At 42.6% G+C, this 20,750-nt stretch overlaps 1 protein-coding gene across 1 annotated transcript in view; it reads right to left on the minus strand.

Moving 5' to 3' along the window:
* LOC131980906 (supervillin-like) overlaps nucleotides 1-20,070 on the minus strand; it is a 45,469-nt gene extending 25,399 nt beyond the window's left edge. The window contains exons 1-15 of the mRNA XM_059345217.1: nucleotides 20,010-20,070; nucleotides 16,883-16,946; nucleotides 15,942-16,033; nucleotides 15,787-15,844; nucleotides 15,523-15,671; nucleotides 13,440-14,286; nucleotides 7,420-8,778; nucleotides 6,772-6,942; nucleotides 6,556-6,593; nucleotides 6,397-6,458; nucleotides 6,013-6,149; nucleotides 5,711-5,806; nucleotides 4,020-4,311; nucleotides 2,820-2,885; nucleotides 568-1,294 (exon numbers count right to left, since the gene is read on the minus strand). Of these exons, the coding sequence (XP_059201200.1) occupies nucleotides 568-1,294; nucleotides 2,820-2,885; nucleotides 4,020-4,311; nucleotides 5,711-5,806; nucleotides 6,013-6,149; nucleotides 6,397-6,458; nucleotides 6,556-6,593; nucleotides 6,772-6,942; nucleotides 7,420-8,778; nucleotides 13,440-14,286; nucleotides 15,523-15,671; nucleotides 15,787-15,844; nucleotides 15,942-16,033; nucleotides 16,883-16,946; nucleotides 20,010-20,070 (4,219 nt within the window). The remainder of the gene's footprint in view (nucleotides 1-567; nucleotides 1,295-2,819; nucleotides 2,886-4,019; nucleotides 4,312-5,710; nucleotides 5,807-6,012; nucleotides 6,150-6,396; nucleotides 6,459-6,555; nucleotides 6,594-6,771; nucleotides 6,943-7,419; nucleotides 8,779-13,439; nucleotides 14,287-15,522; nucleotides 15,672-15,786; nucleotides 15,845-15,941; nucleotides 16,034-16,882; nucleotides 16,947-20,009) is intronic.
* Between the last annotated feature and the right edge of the window lie 680 nt (nucleotides 20,071-20,750).

Below are 20,750 nucleotides of genomic sequence, written 5' to 3' on the forward strand. Positions count from 1 at the left end.
ACAGGTCAGGCCCATTATTCTGTAGTATGTGCGAGGCCGACCCACAGGCGTAATATGGTGCATGGGGACCACAGCCCCATTATCAGCCGTGGCAGTGAGCGCACACAGTTCGATTTAAAACATCTCCGGTGTCTGCTGGCTGACAAACAGCATGTCAGGAAAGGGCTTCCTCTTTCTAGACAAAGGGAGCCACGAGGCAAATGCATGGAAAAATATGCTAATTAGATGCAGCTTCAGACGTCTCTCTCTCTCTCTACTTCACACTCTCCCTCGCTCTCTGTATCAGCCAAATCAAATACCCCCAGCTGGGACAAGTGTGTGTGCAGCCGGCGGAAAGCAATCATGCGTGGGAGCATGCTGCATAAGACAATGAGGATAATGAGAACAGCCCCTTCCCTAGACATTGCTTCCTCTTTTTTTATCACTCCTTTTTTCTTTATGTCCACTATGTTTTCATCTCTCTTCCCATCTCCCCCCTTTTACCCCCAGTGTTTCACATCTCTTTAATATTCTTTCCCCCACTCCTCTCCATCTCATATCGGTGCAAGTGGCCAAAGAAGCTCCTACCTGAGATGCCTGGCTGGCTCCTGCCGCTGCTCCTCTCCTGCTCCTGTGTGGAGGAGCTGTGAGCTGCCTCTCTCAGGTACCCTCCTCTTCCTCTTCCTCCTCCCTCTGCTCTCTCCCTGCTCTCCTGGGAGTGTCCGTCTGCGGCTCTCCAGCTGGGCAGAGGCTCCGACTCGCCCCTCCACAAAGAGGGCTCTGCAGAGTGAGGCTGGGGATGCTGCTGCTGCTGCCTGCCGTCCCGGTCCCTGTCGGGGGTGTGCAGCTTTCCCTTAATGCTACCGTCTTGGATCTCTTCTCTGGCTCCTCCCTGCTGTCTCCCCCTTACCTCCTCCTCCTCCTGACGCTCTCTCCAGCCCTCCTCTCCCTGCTGTCTGTGACCAGCGGAGGAGGTGGGAGCATAAGGAGCCCCCGCTCTCTGTCGGCTTTCAGGGAGGAGAGGGGAGGAGTTGAGCTCAGGATCAGGGTGGCCCGGGTCCCCGCTCTGGGTCATGGAGAAATACCTCAACGCCCTCTCCTGGTGGCTGGCTGTGTTGCTGGACGCCTGTTGTTGGGCAGGGATGTAGGGGATAGCGGTGGACTTCCCTGGACGGAGACCGTCATCATCGCCAACGCCGCCGCCGCCTGGCGTGACGGTTACTGTGGTGACGGAGGCTTGGGAGGTGACGGCTGCCACAGAGCGGATCAGGGAAGCTGACAGGGGCTCCAGTTTGATCTCTCCTCCGTTTTTCAGCTGCGGGAACAGCAAGGAATCATGTCAGAAATTTGGGATGGATAGAATATCAAGAGGAGAGCTGAAGCAATTGATACGGAGAGGGGACGGCTTAAATGTAGTTGAGGCAGGGAAGTTTGCAATTAATTGAGGTACGTGTGGGTGTTACAGAAGGTATCTGATGAACAGATGATGAATGGATGAAAGAATAAAGTGGGATGACAAAGAGGATTAGAAGAGGGAAGAAACAGATGGATAGATGAGGGGAAAGACAGCAGCAATCAAAGCAAATTAGCTTTGAGTAGTAGTTTGGGTTTGCTCATGAAGCCACAGCTGTATATTAAACTCTGTCATTCACAAAATGGCAGCAGGAAGTATGGACTGTAACACAACTGCATCATGAAGACAAGACAGACAAAACATTTACCCTCAGTTATCATCTGACACTCATAGGCATCCAATTTTGCATGGATCTAGTCTGCCATTTTTTAAAATTATATAATTTTGTTCATATTTGCTTGTTAACCACTTTATCATTTGATTTATAACGGAATTGTGGAGTGGAGTCCTAAATGCACATTCTTGTACATTCTTGTACATTTCAACCTGGTATATTTTTCATGAATGTGGCCATTATAACTATATGTGTCATGCTAACTTGTATCAGGAATGTCTGGATGAGGAAAGTGAATAAAAAACCTTGACTTCTATTGCTGATGTACCCCCTGACTGAGCAAAGAACACAGTTACTTCAAACAGGAGCTTACTGTTACACAATCACATTATAAATACCACTTTGTGACCATTTTGGTGCTTTCAGGCAATATTTAATAAAAAAAATATTGATGTAATGAGATAAATAAGTGATGTTTTATGATAGCCAAGCAGATCTAGGCATTTCTATTTAATTTTAACTCAGCTGGAAAAATCTAATATGTTCAGGAAATTACAACTTGCCAGTCATACTGATTTAAATGCCAGAAATGTAGAGCATTAAAGCTGTATCACAATTAGCAGTTAACTATTAGTGTATTGAGCATCTCCACTGGAGCTCTTGCCAGAAGAGAATGGTCAAATTTCAAATTCTACACCAGACCACAACTGATTTGGGTTGCAAGACAAGGTCTTTGTATTGACTCTCACATTTCTGCACACGGCCAGATCCTTCCACATAGCTATACCCCAGATAAGCTTTTGTTATTGCTAGTTTATTCAGGTTTGGAGGAAGCCTGAATAAACTAGCATGCAGACATTGCATTCAAATAATACCATACTTGTTGTGCGGTAAACAAGCATGTCAAAGAAGCTGCGTATACCCATAAATGAGGAGCCATGGAAAACAAACAAGGCATCCTAAACAAAAATCTTCCTCATGACAAAACAACATGTACCATTTAGACAATTCAAACTTAAATACACACTAAACTGCATCATCAAGCTCAGCTCAGCTACTGTAAGCAAGCCAAGGCAACACTGGTCACCAGTGGGACCAATCAGATCAATCACAAGGTGATGCAACCAATCAGAAACTCCAGGCAAGTCTTACATGTTCTCCCTGATTGGCCTCTAAGTCACCGTTACACACCTCAGAGGATACCGGTGGCTCGACTTCCTGTGTGGACACCAGTGGTTGACTAATGAGAATATGGTAGCGGTAAAGTCAACCTATTACGAAGCATCTGACACTGTGTTTCTCAATTCATGTTTGGGTTTCAGTGCACTACGTAGAGCTGAGGAAGAAATGGTCATTCCTATTGCACCTAAAATGCACTTTGTCTGCAGCTGTCTATGGTCATCTGGCAATGTCTTAGCAATGTAGAAGAAAAAGCATAAAAACATCATCATAAGGAACAAAATGAGACCAAATATCACAATTATAGTCCATGAAACATGATGATGCTTCATGATTAAACAAAAAACACATAGCTGCATATTAACTGACTGAAAGTTTTCCCTGTATGCAGTATTTCTGAGCTTCCACATGTGAATTGTCAGTCATCTTGTGACATCTAGAGGCCTCGGCATTAAAGAGCAAAATCAGGACAAACTCTGTGACCTCTGTTCATTTCATGGTATCCGAGAGTCATCCAGCTGCACAGAGAATAATGTCATTCATCCATCATGCTCCAAAGGAAACTGGTGCACTGAAAAACACCCACTGCAGCATAACGCATGACCTGGAAGTGAATCGTCTGTTGCTTCAGGCCTTTTTATTCTTACATCCAAATGATCTTCAGATGCACAGTAATTCAAATGAATTTACATTGTCTTCTGCACATCCGTTCTACTTTGCTACAAACAAATGCCACAGATTTCTGCAAACGCTATTGTTGGTATGTTTTTGTGCTCATTTCACATTAGTGTCTGCACGTCTAATGTTTGGCCTGCAAAACATTAGACATGTGACATTTTCCTCTCTTTATCATATTCATTATTTAGTGATTCATTTTACCAGGGAAATTAGGATGGATGCTACCAAGGTTAATGAGTATGTTTAGGAGAAGAACACAGAAACAAACACATTTACAGTAATGCTGTAAGCTGAAACTGATGTCCTGGAAGATACTTTCCTCCATTGCTGACCGTTAGTGAAAGAGAAATTTACAGAAATGTGTGCTCATATTTCGTATAATATAATGTGAATAAATGGTTTAAAAGAAGGAAGACCTTCCTTGATTTTTTTTTTTGCAAGAGACCTGAAAGTTTCTTTGAAGAAACACTGCATGAAGTAAAACCTTTTTTTTACCTGCTCCACCTCTCCCTGGGTGATGGGTTGAGTCTGAAACCGGGCGTTGGCCCTGCGCTGGCGTGTGTCTCCTCGGGCCCCCTCGGCGGGCTTGCCTGTGGGCTGAGCGAGGCGGTTGAAGAGGGCCATCTTCTCAGACAAGGTGAGGGTGGAAAGGTCCGGCTCGTCGGAGAAAAACTCCTGGATATCTCTCTCCGCCCCAGCACTGGGAGCCTGAGCTGGTTTCTGGTGCTCCTGGGTCTCATTCTCCTGATCCTGGACTGCTGAGTCTGGCTGGGAGGAGGCCTGGATGCTGGGTAGTGACAGGGGTATGTCAGTGAGTACCGGATGGGTTTAAGTCTTCTAATTACCATTGGATTTCAAATGAAAGCAGTATAAAAACATGCATTTTCATCCTTATCCCTGCTTTTAGATGCAGAAGATTTAACTATATATATATATATGATATAAGGTGCTAAATAGCATTAAAACACCACATCAAGCTGCCTTTGACTTGGTACTTTTACGTGTCTTATGACATGAATGACTAAATGGATGATTACAATTCAGTTTTAAATCAAATAATTCATTACTTCAATCACAACATTTTCTTTTACTAAACATGGTGTTTTAAGGTAACAAAAACAAATGTATTCCTTTGCCAAGCATCAAAGAACTGAACAAGCATGCAACTACACATCGAGCAGGTAAATAACTGAGACAACTGTGGCAGATTACAGCCACAGCAACACGGACATAAGTAGATCAGCACACATATGCCTGATAATCATATAATGCAGTCGGATGTTTATAGGGGTTATGGCGATCTCGCAGCAGTGTGGTAAGATAAACCAGGGTTGGTAAACAAACTGCAGGACACTTGAACCCAGACATGCAGAGGGCTTTAAACTGGCTTAACCTCTGACCTTTTCATAAGATATGTGATCTTTTTTTATTCACTGAAATGTGTGACCTGCATGTGAGAAACACTGAAAGAGGAAACACTTGGACACAGAGCAAGGAAAGTATTGAATGAGTTACAGTGCAAACACCGACTTCCTTGCCCTATAAGGTGCACACAGCTAAGAAGCAGCACATGAGGGGGGCAGAAATAACAAGGTAAGATGAGCTGGTGAACAGATCAGCACTTCAGCCAGGAGAGGGAGATGGAGAGTAAAAATGTCTCTGTGGCACGTTGCTCAGAATCAGTAAAAATTAGAGTCCATATGAGGAAACAGGAGCACTTATTCTGGTGCAATCAACAAATTCCTTTGTGGCAGAATATAAATGTACAGATGTGAAGCGAGGGACAGCATTGTTTATAGATTAAATGCAAAGTCATCTCTGGGGTGATAGCAATGAATCTGGTTTATACATTGATTTGTTTCATTAAGCTCAGAGTTTAACAGCCTTTCTGATTCGTTTCTTAATAAAAAGGAGACATGTACACATGTAAAAGTTCATAAAAATTCCCAACCATGGTATTTTCTAAACCCATAGAGGTCAATCTACTGTATCAATCTTGAAAATCCTTAATACTTAAATGGTTTTCATGCAATAGAGACATCCTGTGGGTTAAAGTATAACACCACCACATTATTCCAACAGGGGTAAAACAAGCAATGTAGCATATCTATGTTATTTAAATAATAAAGCGACACATGCACACACATTTAGATACAAAGCACATATGCAGCCCAGCACAGCTGTACCTGATGCTGGTCACACTGGTGCTGACTACAGTGGGGCTGGGGACGCGAGTTACATTAGTGTGGCTGCCCAGAGGTTGTGACGATGTGGCGGGATCACTTTAAAGTGGAGAAAAGGAGGTATAGATGGAAAAAATGTGAATTACAAATAACAAGGCAAATAAAGATTAACAGAAGTTGAAGGAAATAGGATTGGAGAGGAACAGAAAACTCCAAACAATAACAGGTCAAAGAATAGAAGAAAGAGACAGAAAAGTATAAAGAAAAAGAAACTGAGCAGTTCTGATGAAAATGACAAGATTTACCTTGAAGCATTGACCACCTCCTTGTTGGTGACGGGTTGTGTGTGCGACCGATCCTGAACTCTTCTCAGTCGCCGTTCTACGGCAGCGTTTCGAGAGCGTGGTTTGGGAACACCTCCTTCTGATGTCCTTTCCAGCTCCTGAAAGAATATGTCAGGAAAACATCAGTACTGTGGTTGTATATAGTTGAGGCCAAAACAGTGACATTTAGAGTGAAAAATATATATATATTTCTGAATATCTGTGAAAAACCAGGAAACACCACCATCTGCTGAAAATCTGAACAAACCTCCAGAATTTGGTTTTGAGATTATGATTTTAAACAATATATATATGCAGTAATATATCTGTCCTTTAATTGAAGTCTACACAAAATAAAGAGTGTACCCTGAAGAGAGACCTCTTGGCAGCCACACTCATCTTGGCTCTGTCATCCAGTTTTTCTTCATCTTATCAAAACAGAGAGAAAATTATGTTACATAGCATCAATTTAAACTACTGGAAGATGTCTTTAAAAAGTGCACATATGCAGTGGACTGAACCTACCTTCTGGATCCTGTAGCTGTGATGGGCTCAGACGAGACCTGCAGGAACATTAACATACATCAATCAACATTTAGACTGCATGTTTTAATTAGAGGAACCATGATCCGATTACCAACCATGCTCTGAATGCAATTCAGTGTATGAAATAAATAAATCATGTAAACAAAATGATTCTTGAGAGCTCCAGCAGATGGCTACAGAGAGCCCTTCCTGTACCTATCTGACTCCAGCCGCTCTGCAGAGGTGATGGGCTGGGTCCTAAACCTCTCCGACATGCGACTGTCTCCTGGAGTGATGTAACGCCGAGGCCTCCGGGCGGCCCTGTCCCGATCACTGACGCTAGCTGGATCTACCTCCATTGTTGGCAGATCTACTTTAGTAGTCTCACTTTTAGAGTGGCCGATGGATTTAGAAAGATTGACGAGGACAACAAATAGGAAAAGGAGAAGTGAGCTATTAACAACGACTAGTTTCAATGGTGTTTTAGTAGAGTAGCAGTTCACCAGAAACTGCACTCAGGGTCTCACACATTAATATTTGTGCACACGCTGAGCATAACCAAACTGTGAAGAGCCATTACCCACATTAGCATGCAGCAGCAGACAATTCCCAAAGAGTACTTGCAAGAGCTGATGCTAACTTGCAGTAGGAAGATAAGCTTGATAAACAAAATTGCAGACACCACAATGAAAATGATAATGGTACAATATCATAGCAATACACCTTGACACATTTCATGCCACAGGATGACATTCAATCAGCGTTATTTTCTTGGATAATTTGATTATTTATTTGCAACAGCTTACTGATGCAGTTAGACAGTTATTTAGCGATGCAACACAGAGCCCATGCCAGTGGACCTACAACTCAGGTTTCCGGTTTGCATTCTCCAGATAAGAGTGTCGCAGCTGTGCTACCGACACCCTGGTGTCCAGGCCGCCCATCTCCCCGTTAGCCATCCCCGATGGAGCGACGGCCCTCGCTGCCTCTCTGCTGGCGGCTGCCCTATCCATGCGATACATGGCAGTATGCTGGCTTATCCCTATATCTGACATGGAGCGGGTTCGTATCTTGGGTTTGGGACCTCCGCTCATTTCCATGCTTCTGTTTTTGACCTGAGGCAAAGAGGAGCCCTTCTGCAGGTAGACGGCTGAGTCAAACCTCCCTGATGGATCCGGCTGCTGCTGCTGCTGCTGCTGCCTCTGAGGCTCAAAGTCTCCTTCTAGTTTGGGCTCTGGTTGATTTCTCTGGGGGTCTTGCTGCCGAATTGGAGGCTCTTGTCTTTGGAGCTCAGACTCCTGCTGTCTTTGAGACTGATGTTGCCTTTGAGGCTCTTGTGGCTGTCTTGATTGTTCATACTGATGCTGCATTTGAGCATCTTGCTGCTGAATTTGAGCACTAATTTGTCTTCTTCTAGGCTCATACTGTTGTTGCATTGGGCGCTCTTGTTGCTGAGTTTGTGGCTCTTGATGGTACACAGGCTCTGATGACTGATGGTGCCTGGGCGGCTGGCGAACAGAGGTGTGGGCAGGCTGCAAAGATCTAAAAACTCTCTCCTCTTGGCTCTCATGGCTTGAGAGATGCTCTCTCCCTCTTTCTCTGATCCTCTCGACATTTCTCTCCCTCCCCCTCTCCCTCGGTCTCTCCCGGTCCCAGTCTTCCTCGCCTCGAGTTATCCTCCTCTGTTCTGGGCTGTAGTTTGGCAAGTCCATGTCTTCATGCCGGCCCCTATGAGGATCATCCACACTCTTTTCCCTTCGGCGGATCTCTGAAGGCAACACAGCTTTCCTACTCTTCAGCAAGCCCTCTGTATGGGCCTCTTCCTTCAGGGCCTGCCTGGCTTCTAATCTCGCATCCCTGTGGGCGGCATAGATTTGGTCAGCACTCACTCTCCTTCGTGGTAGTACCTCAGGAGGTCCAGCTAGTTTGGCAGAGGCCACTGGGGCAGGGATGGCCATATAGGGTTGAGAGTCAACAGCAGTGCCAGAGTGTTGGTGGTCATGGGAGGAGAGAGGGTAGGCTGTTTGGCCGTGGGCAGGGTGGTGGCCTGAGCTGGGCTGAGGCTGGGGAACAGTCCTTTGGTGGGTGGGTTCTGAGCGTTGTGGCGTATGCTGGGCAGCGCTTCCCTGAGTACGCTGTCTGTTACTCTGGTGCCTGTCTGGACTCCAGTCAGGAGGCTTCTGGACAGTTTCATCCCGGGACAATCGTTCCCTTACTCGGATTCTTGGGGAAAGGAATGGATAAGGGACACTGAGATTCCAGTTCAATAAAAACCTTCAGCACTCTCCAAACTCCAAACTCAAACAATAGAAGACTAAAGAGTATACCAAGCTTTTTTTTCATATAGGACACAACAATGGTAAATGGTAAAATAAACTAACAATTTTACTATCCAACTAGATATTCAAGTAGATCGTAAACTTGCCTAGGTGGCCTGTAGAGCTGGCAAACTTAACACCTGCACTATAAAAGCATTTCAAATGTATTTACATTCCCACTAAAAATTGCAAATGATAAAACCTGTTGCACAAAAGTTCATGACATGAGACTATCACAGGACCAACTTGAGCCCGCAAATCCTACACTAGAATGGCGACAAGGTCAAGCAACAGCATGCCCCAGGTTTAAATGTAAGTCTTGGTTCAAACAACTCTCTCTCTCTCTTTCTCTTTCTCTCTGATGTCTTCGTGCCAAAAAAGTAAGCCAAACTATTTCCATCTACAACCTTCTGACCGCTGGTAGCCAAAGGTTGCTCTAATCTCATTGTAGACCACTAAGCCAGACATAATTGATGGGCCTCTGCTTTATCTGACATGGCATGAAGGACTTAGACAGTGCTCGTGCTACATGAGTACACACTAATGCTAGCTAGCATAAGCAGCTGATAAGGCCACAAAGGCAGTCGGTGCCGGTGGCATACATGGGACATATGTAAATGCTAAAAAAATCTATGTCAGTATGCACTGTTTTGAGACACATCAGAACTTACAAATAATTAAAAAAAAGAAATTTTGCATGTTTTCTTTCCCAAATTACAACTCTGATTCTTAAACTTTAGGATGATGTGTAAAACGTAGGCGTGTATTGTTACAAAGAGACAGAGTTTCCCAGTTGGAGCATTAGATATCTTGTCTTTGTACTATATTTAATTGAATGTATATCGCAAAGGACTCCCAAATTATTTGTTTCCGTTTTTATTACTTCTCTACAGCATCCAAACTTTTGGGGAATTGGGGTTTTACTTAACGTTTGCAATCGTTAGTTGCTTAAGTGTACCAAATCAAAAACAGCTTTACTAACACTATCAGTAAAGGTTTGGCTGCCATCACTCGACACTATCTCTATGAACTTCACCTGTCCATACAGCTCAAAGGCTTGCCATGGGCCTTCATCCTGTCACAACATAGATATGTGACATGGCTGGCTTGCTAATAGCATCCAGTCCAGAAATACATGTATAACTGAGGACTTTGATGGAAAAACGACAGGACAACAACGAAAAAAAATCAAAGATTTCTAATAATCTCTTTCCTTTTCTTTCAGCACAAAACTATATAATGTGATTAAAAAGTGTGCATGCAGGATCTGAAGGTGAAATCAATCTTTTTTCTTATGCAATTACATAGCCAAAGTTACTGACAGGGTGCGAGATGTAATTTCATCGCAGTTAACGGGCCACATTTTGAGGAGGGGGGATGTGAGTGCAGCCTCAGCTGACAAGTGCTGAGTCAGCTGGTCTACAACTGACTGGGTCAGGGGCTTGAGCTGACTAATGTTGTCACCCCATCAACTTCGGTTCACTAATACCACTCAACTGCTCATGAAACCCAGGCCACACACAGCCACAGCTAATTTAACAAGAATGATGGTAAGTGTGCTGATGAACAAACGGTCCGTTTTACAGAGTTCGAGGTTTGTTTATAGAATATGATCTGACTTCTCAGACAGAAGAGCTGAAAGTGAAGTGGGTCAAGTACCACAGTGTCCTGCATGGTCTTTTAGGGACAAAATACTTGTTTTTAGAGAACAAAAGGAACAGTTAATAAGGCCTGATATTTGTAGTAAAAAACTTATTTTCAGAAAACTTTGGATCATAGAGGGGATGAAATCATGATTCTTTCTAATACCGAAAAGAAAAACTTTTTTTTGCCTTTTTTGACAGCATTTTTAAAATATGTTTTTACTATCAGAGCATAAATGAGTTATGATGGCAAAAAAAGGCTGTTTGAAAAATGATGCTCCAGAAAAACAGATGAAAATGAGTGAAAATGTAATGTATTCTGTAAATCTTTTTATGAATGAATAATAAGTTAATGTAAGACTAGGTTAGGAATTAAAGCTTGTCAGTTTTAAAACTCACTAAGATCCACAAACTTGAAACACTTGTTAAACGGGGGATCATGAAACCAGTTAATAAGGGGAAGTATTACTGCATTAAAATCAAGTATTGCACTGTTATAGAGCATATCTACTGGAACAAGTTAGTTGTATGTCCACCCAGGACATGTTTTTAAAGTGCTGGCTTGTCATCTTGTTTTTTTTTTCTTTTTTAAGGTAGCAGTATTTTGACTAATTACAGAATATTTGACACTTTTTAAGACCTATAACAGTGTTTTGAAGACATATATATCGTCCTAATTATTTCTAAAGACCCATGACTGCCCCGTGGAAGGGTTAGAGTGCAAGATAAAGAAGCATTTCGGTATATAATAAATCAGCACTTTCCTGATCATCAAATCAATGCTGCCAGCTTAAACACATGTACCCGGTGGACTACAGGGGCTTTGTAAGACAGTACTGTACCTTGACGGCCAGCTGAAGACTGCTTCAGAGTCACTGTCTGAGTCTGTGTTGAGAGACCAGTCGCTCTTTGACAGGGCGGCCAGGCTATAAGATGATGTGGTGACAGTTTCAAAAACCCTGACAATTCTTTCAAAGATCAGAGCAAAGTGAGCTGTACTGATCATCTGAACTGTAATATGGAATATTTCCACATGTTGCAGATGATGAGCAATGCAGTCTTTGTTTATCAATTATTATAGAACTTCACTAACTCCCACCCCTTGATGGCAGACGGTCCAATCATAGCGTTTAATCAGATGCAACAAGGGTCAGACGACTCTCATGCTGGTTTTGTGGAATCTTAGCTAGTCATGTTTAAATGTTATACCTGGAGCATGTGTAAAAGTAACATTTGTTCCTTCATTGACCTCTCTAAAAGTCATCCCTTTTGTGGTAGCGTATTCAAGTTTATAAAAGAGAGTGACATAAGCTCTTCGCTAATGAACCAAGCTGCTGTTAAATCAGGGTTACCTCTCGGGGCAAGCAGGGAAATCATATCCTCCCCTCCAAAATCCAACCTTGCAATCTACCCTGCTGCCCTGCAACCTTTCCCTGATGAGCTCCCCAGAGCAGCTTCCCATGTGAAACTGGAGCAGGGCAAGCGTGACAGAAGCTGGACTCACAGTCTAGAAGGATCCTAATATCGCACAGTGGTTAAAAGCAGGAGGGCAGTTCACTCAGCAGCCAGTGGACAGCACAAACTGCACCAACTCGTGATTATCTCAGCTTCCCTATTTCAGATTTGTCCTTAGTTGCATAATTACAAAAAACTATTCTGGTAGTTTCAGGTATAGCAATAAATAATTTTGTGGCAAAAATTAAAAAATAAAAATAGAATAGATATCTAAAATAGATATATTATTTATTATATATTCCTGCAGTTGGTAGTTATCAGCAGCCGGTGAATGGGTGTAAATTCTGTCAGAAAAACAGAGCTTCATGTGGTTTAAACTCTAAAGGAAGTCTAAAAATACACTGTAGAGACAGCATCAGACTTTTAATGGTAAGATCACTCTGTGGGCAGCAGATAAAACCACCCAGAGTGGAATTTAATGGCTTGTGATAATGATCTAGGACATTTTGGTATTTAAAGGGGCTGTACACGACATTCAGAACATTAATATAGCAGTAAACAACTAGTTAAAAAAATATCATGGAGAAATGGCGTCATGACCAGAAAATAAAGTCACGCTCTGTCCAGGTGTGTTTTAATCCAAGCTCTTCTGTTCTTTGTTGACAACAAATGACAACAAATTGTTGTGATAGCCGGTCTGCATTGCTCTCATATGGCTGATAACCTGTGTTGATAATGTTTTTCCAGCCCACTTCGCTGTAAAGGAAGTATAACGGCCACCCGGATGTTCCCCCTCAGCTTAAAAGGTTCAAATACGCAGACAATCAATAAGGAAACCATTTAAAATATGTTAAAATGAATAGACATTGAAATACTGAAAATGACACTATAGGAAGTAAACAGTCAAAAAGTAACAGGTTTTCCAGTAAAATAGAAATACAGAGTAACAAACAACAAACAATATCATTCTAAGAATTTAAATTACTATTATGTAAAGCCTGAAAGCTCCCAAGCAGTATCAGAATTCAATGACGACGTAATGTCCTAGTGCAAGACATTTCATGCACTCATACTAAAAGCAGTCTTTCCAGGATCAGTCCTGGCATGAGGTTCCTGAAGAACCCGCCAGACACTGTTGTCATTTTTAGAGCTGTTAGCTCGACCACCACCATGTTTAGAGCCATGCGCAGGCAATTGATATGCGCTGAATTCTGTTTACAGCCACTTTGAAAAGACTGAGTGAGTATCTGAATAGAGTGAAACTAGAGTAAAAACAGTCGAATCATTTCTAATGTGGTGACGTAGAATGTGTGTTCATTATTCTTGTGCCATGCTTGACTTTGAAGGTGTATTCATTTTTTTTATAGGATGTAAAGTAATATCCCAAATGGGGTATGCAGTTTACATTTTTGGGAATATTTTTGCACTACCATGTCTTGAAAAAGAGTTATGTTTTTTGAACACTCACCCCTGCCTGTTGAGGATGCTCTGGGCCTGCTGCTCTATAAATAAATCCCCAGGTGAGATGCCGTAGCGAGTGGAGGGCAGGGAGGCCCGGCGGGCGGTGCGAGGGGAGCTGGGCACGGCTGCGATGCTGTAATCCCTGGTGGAGGCGGGGCTTGGCTCCTGGTGGGTGGCGTCCTGGTGGTGGTGCGGTTGCTGCTGCTGCTGCTGCTGCTGCTGTTGGGGCGGATGTTGCTCCTGTGTTCTGCTTCTGGACGTGACTGGGCGCTCTTGAGCTCCACCCCGCCGGTAGTTCTCTATGTTCATCGCTCTTTCCCGCTCCGAAAATCTTTTCTGCCTTTCTTGTGTTGGGGGAGGGGCTTGGTTGGAGTGGGCGGGGCTGGAGGTGGGAACAGCAGCAGGATCTGGGTGTGTCCTCATGTAAACCCTGCCCACTCCAGAGCGATATGGCACCCTGGGGTCCCGTCCTGGCTCCTCAGCTTCCTGTCTGTCTCTTTCTCGCCTAGCAGCCGGTTGTCGGTCAGAGGCTGGTTCTGTATCTCGCCGGGAGCGGTAGCGTGGTGTGTAATCAATGTCTGGCTCCTGGTCCAGAAGGATGCCGTAACGCTCTGACAGCTGGCGGCGACGCTCTGCTTTGTAGCGTGCGATGCGTTCTGCCTTGGAACTGAGGCTGGTGGAGTCTGCGGGGCCAGATGTGGGTGTAGAAGAGGTGGATAATGTTACTGGGTCAACATACACCACCATGGGCTCCGAGCGTCCACTGCCAACACCACTTTTGACCTGAGGCGATCTGTCTCGAGACGAGAGCTGCTTCTGTGGGGCCTCCAGCTCCTCTCGACTGTAGCGCCTCACTGTGGTAAATAGTGGAAATTACTTATCGTCAACATGTCTCGACAACTAAGAATTATGCCACATTCATGTCATGTTGGAGTTTTCGTAACGTTTCTAAGTTGTAAATTAGGGATGGAACAATATCGATTTTATAATATATTGTTTAAAACTACTTAAAAGTTGATTATGGTGACATGATCGTGATTATCCTTTTTATGACTTTTATATGGTTTATGATTACCTTACCTTATGATTGTGTGTTTTTCACTAAAAGGATGTTCACTACATTAAATGTTTGTTCTTTCTGTGACACAAAAAAAAAATATTTGTTTCTTAAAAAAATGTAAGTTAAAGTAATTCCACTGCGAGATAATTGTCAAATGAAATGTTTATATCCTCCCTTGTCTGTTGTGAATACTGATCAATCTTGAAGTCACAATTATAACTGGACATTATATTATATTATATTGTGCAAAAAGTGCCAAAAAGGAACAAATATGGGTACCACACTTACTATCCACAATTCAAGGTATTTAATTGAATGGACATAGTGCAAAATGTACCTATTATAATCATCTATTTTCACAGTATTGTTTAACTCACACACAAACAAGTCTGCAATCTTACAAAGGTCTTATCTGTTGTCTAATGATCAAATGCCTGCCACCTTCCATCCCACATGACAAAAATGTGGCATATTCAAAACACATCACAGATATTCATATCAGTTAGTGGATTCACTTCTTGCACACAGTTTCATTCCTTAAACCTACAGTAAAGCTGCCCAGTATAACCACAGTTATCAACTGTTGGCCACTGAGCTGCTTCACTGCAGGGACCAGGAACCAGGGCTGCCTAAAGGGGACATATTAAGACTAGTTTTTTCAGCACTTGTGCACATATAACTGGATATCTGTAGTGCCTACCAACTAATAAAGTGTGAAATTAAACAACCCAGTCAGTTTTTGTGGGCTGCTCAGAAACATGGGCCATTCAGAGAAGTACATTTGTTTTCAAGTATTCAGACATTAATGCATGAAACATATCCTATTAGAAACCCAAAATACAAATATTAACCTGAAAGTGAGCATCATATGTCCCCTTAGGTGCAAACAAAAAAAGTTTTAAGCATAGCAAATAATACAGTTTACAATGAAAGACACACTTTTTCAAACATGAGAACATTTCAGGAGTGTCAATCAAAGTCCACTTAATGCAGCATCATATGTTTTTGCAGTGCATCGTGCCATGCTTACCCATCACACAAGGCTCACAGGGATCTGAGGCGCGGGTGTACCGCGGAGGATCCTCCTCCAGCATCCTGTTGGCTACCAAACCACCAGGTACCAGCGCAGGGGGAGCATCGCTTTCCATCCCCTCCAGACGCCGTGCTATCCTCTCCTTCCTGCCACAGACAAAAAGGCAGAGGGTTTAGATCTGCAACTGTTAAACTGAGTTAGTTTTTATGAAAATATTATAAATTGTATGTGGAAACACAGTGAAGAAAGCGCTGAAGATACCTGTTCATTCCCAAATCCTTTGTAACAGGTGCTTCAAAGTATTTCTTTAACTCTGAAACTGAATATTAGAACAGAAAATATAAATTTAGTGTCATAAACATGTCAAAAGTGACAAAATATTTGATCAATTCTGAATGATTGTGTCTAATGCACACCCTTGGGAAGGACAGCCAGAAGTTTGGCATCTGTATCTGAAACACTCTTGACCAAGGCGGTCTTGTCACCCAAGGAGAAATCACTCTGAAAACTGAATGAGAAGACAACCGGCTATCAAAAGATTAAACTTAATACATAATGAATTCCCAGTGAAAGCAAAATAAATATTCAATGAATTATCAGGTATTTAAAAAACAACAACATATTGCTCTACAATGGCAACAATAAATTCCTATTTTAGCCGTCCACACAACTGCCTCAAACGCCTCGTCTTAAAGAGGTGATGGCAGGTAAAGGTGAAACTCAGCTGGTGTCGCTTCAAACAGGATCCAGCTTAAGAACTAGGTCATCCAGTCCTGACGCTCCTCCAAGTGGAAACAGAAAATCACAGTCTTCTCTTAATGTCGTCACATCACAATTAATGGGTTATACAAGCCGGGATAAATACACCAGACTTAATTTTGTTTCCAAAACCTCCACAAACTATTTATATGGGGAAAAATATCGTAGGTCCGAGTTGTTGCTTTTTCTCATCACAAGATCAGATTTTAACATTCTGATCTTTATTTTTAAGAATGGATACCTCTCTTTTTGAAATGCACATAGCTACATTGGTGATTTTTCTTCTTCTTACATTTTCTGTAGGAGTAAAGATTAACTGGCTTACTTTGCTAGTGGACAACCAGATGAAACACTGAAAACTAGTGTGAAAGGGGGCTTGGAGCAAAGTGCTCTTGAAGGAGGTATTATGGCTCTAATGCCGCGTGAACAAAAAAGTGTCTAAGGATAAGCTGTTCCAGGCATCTCCAGCTTTTAATGCTTACTGTGCATGATAAGCTAGAGAGCCTTACTGTAGACAAACCTATATCCTTACATATCCCTCTCTTGATGACAGAGCAAAAAATGTAGGGGTAAATGCTCTTAGAACAAAAAACCTCACCTTAAGGCTTCTGTCGGCAACGAAGTGGAGCTGCAGAGCTTGTTGCGAGCTTTAGACTCAAATTCTAAAAAGAGAAACAAACCTCAGTCAAACTTAACAGAAATGTGCAATCCACTTTTTCATTCAGTAGTCTAGAATCATAATATGCATGAATATTAGGAGTATTAGAACATAAATATCTTGAAAATGAACCATACATTTCTGTAATTGGGAAGTCCAAAAGGTTCACTTACAACCAAGATTCCAAAAAATGTGCAGAAAAACCAAATGCAATAATTTGCTCATCCTTTGTGATTTATATTCTGGTAAAGACTGAAAACTGTACAAATACAATTTTTTTTTTAAAATGTAGTTTTGGTTGTGTTTTAGCCACATCCTGAACAAGCACAACTGCAGAAACTATGAGATGTTTCCCTTCAAATGAAGCCTGATACATGTATTTTGGTCTTAAGGTTCTTCCAGTATAAGCTTTGGCTCAAAATTTAAGAGGTTTGCATTCAACTTTTATGTTTGTTGATATAAACTCTGAATTCTGAATTTGATACTTTCTATTTTTATTAACGTTTTACACACCCTAACTTTCTTCATCCATTGATTAATATCATGACTGATAATAGTAATGCTTTAGATACGATGCAGATGGGCATAGTAGATGGGAAAAGTAAGGTTGTGTATTGAGACCTGCTCCCTAATGGATTTTTTGAGACCTTCATGTAAGCCCAGTAAGGGTCGTAACCCAGAGGGCTCGGGCAAAAAATGTAGGATTGTCCAGCAAAAAAAAAAAAAAAAAACTAAATAAAAAATGCCTTGTTACCATTAGCAGCTTAGCAATTTACACTGACAAATTGTCAAGATGGAAGGTATTTTTGGGTGATAGTGTTCCTATCTAGTATCATTAAACTGGTGGATGTATTATCCAAACTGGATACTGAATCTTATTTAATGCCCTTTTAGACATCTGAAGAAACATGTCCACACTGACAGACTATTGTGTTTGACTTGCGCAGGGTTGCTTTTGCTTTGAACACCTGGTCAAGTACCTCCTAGTTTTTGTTGATGTGATTCCTATTCAGAAAATGTATACCCTTCAGATATTGCATGGTGTCCATACAACAGCAGTAGTTCCACAGACTAGAATAAACTTCCGCCCTTTCACTATTATTGCTTAAATGACCAAAGACCATACTTGCAACATGTTCCACAAAGTGTTTTACGACCCCTTGAATAGACAAGCTAATCAAGCTAATAAAAAGTTATTTAATAATGGGTATATGTTTTTTGCAAAAAAGTAACTCATAATGACCATCATTAATGCACTTTAACAGTCGGTATATGTACTGCAACAAGATTAATTCCCTCTATAAAGCAGTATTTTACCGTTGCCAGTGTTAACTATAAATGGTTTACACGAAACTGAAAAGGTTATCAAGGCCTATTCCACACATACACGCTATTATTTAAAAATAAAGCTTTTTCTATGCTTTTTGGCTTTTCGTCCACATGTTCCTAAAAATGGTTAGGGTTAGGGTTGATGTGTCAACATGATAAACTGAGTTTTCAGCTCGTTGAGTGAGTGCTGCTATCTCCTTTGTGAGGTGACACAAATGAGGCAGCATTTCATGTAGTGGCGGACGTGTCCAAAATAGTGCTGGTCCTAACCTTGCTTCCAGAACTTGTTTACATGTTTACACATAAATGTAAAGTTACTCTTCCGCTATATTAAGGAACAGAGGCGCCAGAATGTGCTACAGTGCTACATAATCCAACACTCCCGAGACACAGACCCCGCCGCCAACCTCGCCGGTTTTGGAGAAGACCTGGTCAGAACCAATCAGGCTTCTGATTGGCCAACATCTTTGTTATTGAGAATGAAGGAGGAAAAAGTCTATTTTTTTTACAAAATACCCGTGTATGAGTAGACTAAGGCCATATTTAACACCAACAATGTGCCGTTCTTTGTCAACAAGACATTTCCAGTCTTAGTGTGAGTCACTTGTCAAAAAAGGTTACTCAGAAAGTTCACATCCAGTTCCCAGCTGATAGTTGACCCCTTTGCTCTCACGTCACAGCAACAGCACCCTGTTGTAAAGTTGTATCCCAGTATAGGAGACATATTATGTTACTGCACCAGACGCCTCCAGACCACCTCCGGGCTATTTTGGCCTCCAAAGACTGTGGCAACACACTAGGGAACGTTTAGCAGGACAGGAAGTATGGAAGTGAAAGGTGTGGTGGTAGGTGGTCCTAAAGTTCACGGACACATGAAGTTCAAGGGCTTCCCACTGTTTGTGTCGTGATCGGTGAAATTCAACGACTTAACTGACGACATCAGTCAGAAACAAGCAAGGCCAAAAATATGGGTTAAAACATTATTTTGTCTAAAATCCACAGTGATTCAAGATTTTCGAAGCCTGTGGGAATCTTGTATGTCTGTCAATCAATCAGTCAACATCTATCTGTGTCTGTACGTACATATATCTGTCTGTTTATCTGTTCGGAAAGCCCCTTGTGCAGAAGTCAGTCTGGCTTTCCTTGGAAACGCCTGCAGGTTGTCAACAAAACAAGCAGCACAAGGCTCAAGGTTGTCAGTGCCAGAGAGCAGCTTAGGCTGCTGACGGTCCAAAAGTGAGCGCGGTGAGGAGAGAGATTTTCTATAAATATTCAGAGGTGCAAAATAGACTTCCTGAGAGAGCTGGGCCTTCACTTTGCACACAATCTGTTTGGAAATGGTTACTGGTGGCTCCTCCACCTCAGCAGGCAGGAGTGCATCAAGGTAGAAAACAGGAAACAGATAGCACCTGTTGAATACACAGCATCTAATGAGTGTGATCGAAAACTAACATCCACAAATCCTTAAATGCACAAGACAGGGATGACTAACTCATACACACCTTGTTTCATCAGATCCAACCAAGCAAACAGAAGCAAAGCAAGGAAACTTCACATCCTCTCTGCCCATCAACCTGAACCCCCCTACTGTATCACTGAAACTCTGTCATTTAGCTCAGTTAGGAGCTAAATGGCATTAGCAAAGTCCCCTGAGCAGTCTATAGAGTTAAGAGTATTCAGGTGGGTTAAGCAAGTCCGCCTATAGCCTGACCGAGCCTTCCCCTTTCAAAGGCCTTACCTTGGCCACATGGCTGCTCATGGTTCACATGGTAACTAGAGATCCATGGGTTACGAAACATGTTTGGGGAGAAGAACAGAAGGATGCTGCGAGACTCCCCTCCGGTCACAGTGGTGGTGACGGTAGTGGACGGCAGGAGTGGCAGCGGTGGAGGCGAGGGCTGCTCCCGGCAGGCAGACAGGCAAGGATGGAGGTGATGATATGACCACACACACACACACACACACACACACGCTAACAAGAACACAGCCACAGCAGAGTGGCTGCCACGGCAAGCTGCAGCCTACACAGACTGGCTGTCAGGATGTGTGTGTCTCCGTGGGCATGTCAGTGTGTGTGTGTGTGTGTGTGTGTGTGTGCAGCTGAGAGAGAGAGAGACAACGCAGCAGGGCGCTAAAGCAGCTCAGAGCCCTAATCAGATTACAGGCAGAAATTAGCCTTGATGATAAAAACTCTGGAACAGGATTGGAGGAGGGTGCCAGCAGGGCCACAGGAGGTGGTATGGGGTCCGGGGCTATTGGAAGTCAAATGGTATCCTTAACACACGCACACATCCGACATGCTTCAGCCATGATGGCCAGGTGTCAGCAAACTCCCGAAGAATTCAGCCAGCAATTACAATCTTCATATCATTAAGTTGTCAGATGTTTTGTTCTGCTTTTGAATGTGTTTGAGTCCGCCATGTTGAAAGCTCAGTGTACCACTGGGAATATGACTCATTATGGTTGAATGTTTTTTACT

Source organism: Centropristis striata, chromosome 11, assembly GCF_030273125.1.
Source record: "Centropristis striata isolate RG_2023a ecotype Rhode Island chromosome 11, C.striata_1.0, whole genome shotgun sequence".
Lineage (NCBI taxonomy): Eukaryota > Metazoa > Chordata > Actinopteri > Perciformes > Serranidae > Centropristis > Centropristis striata.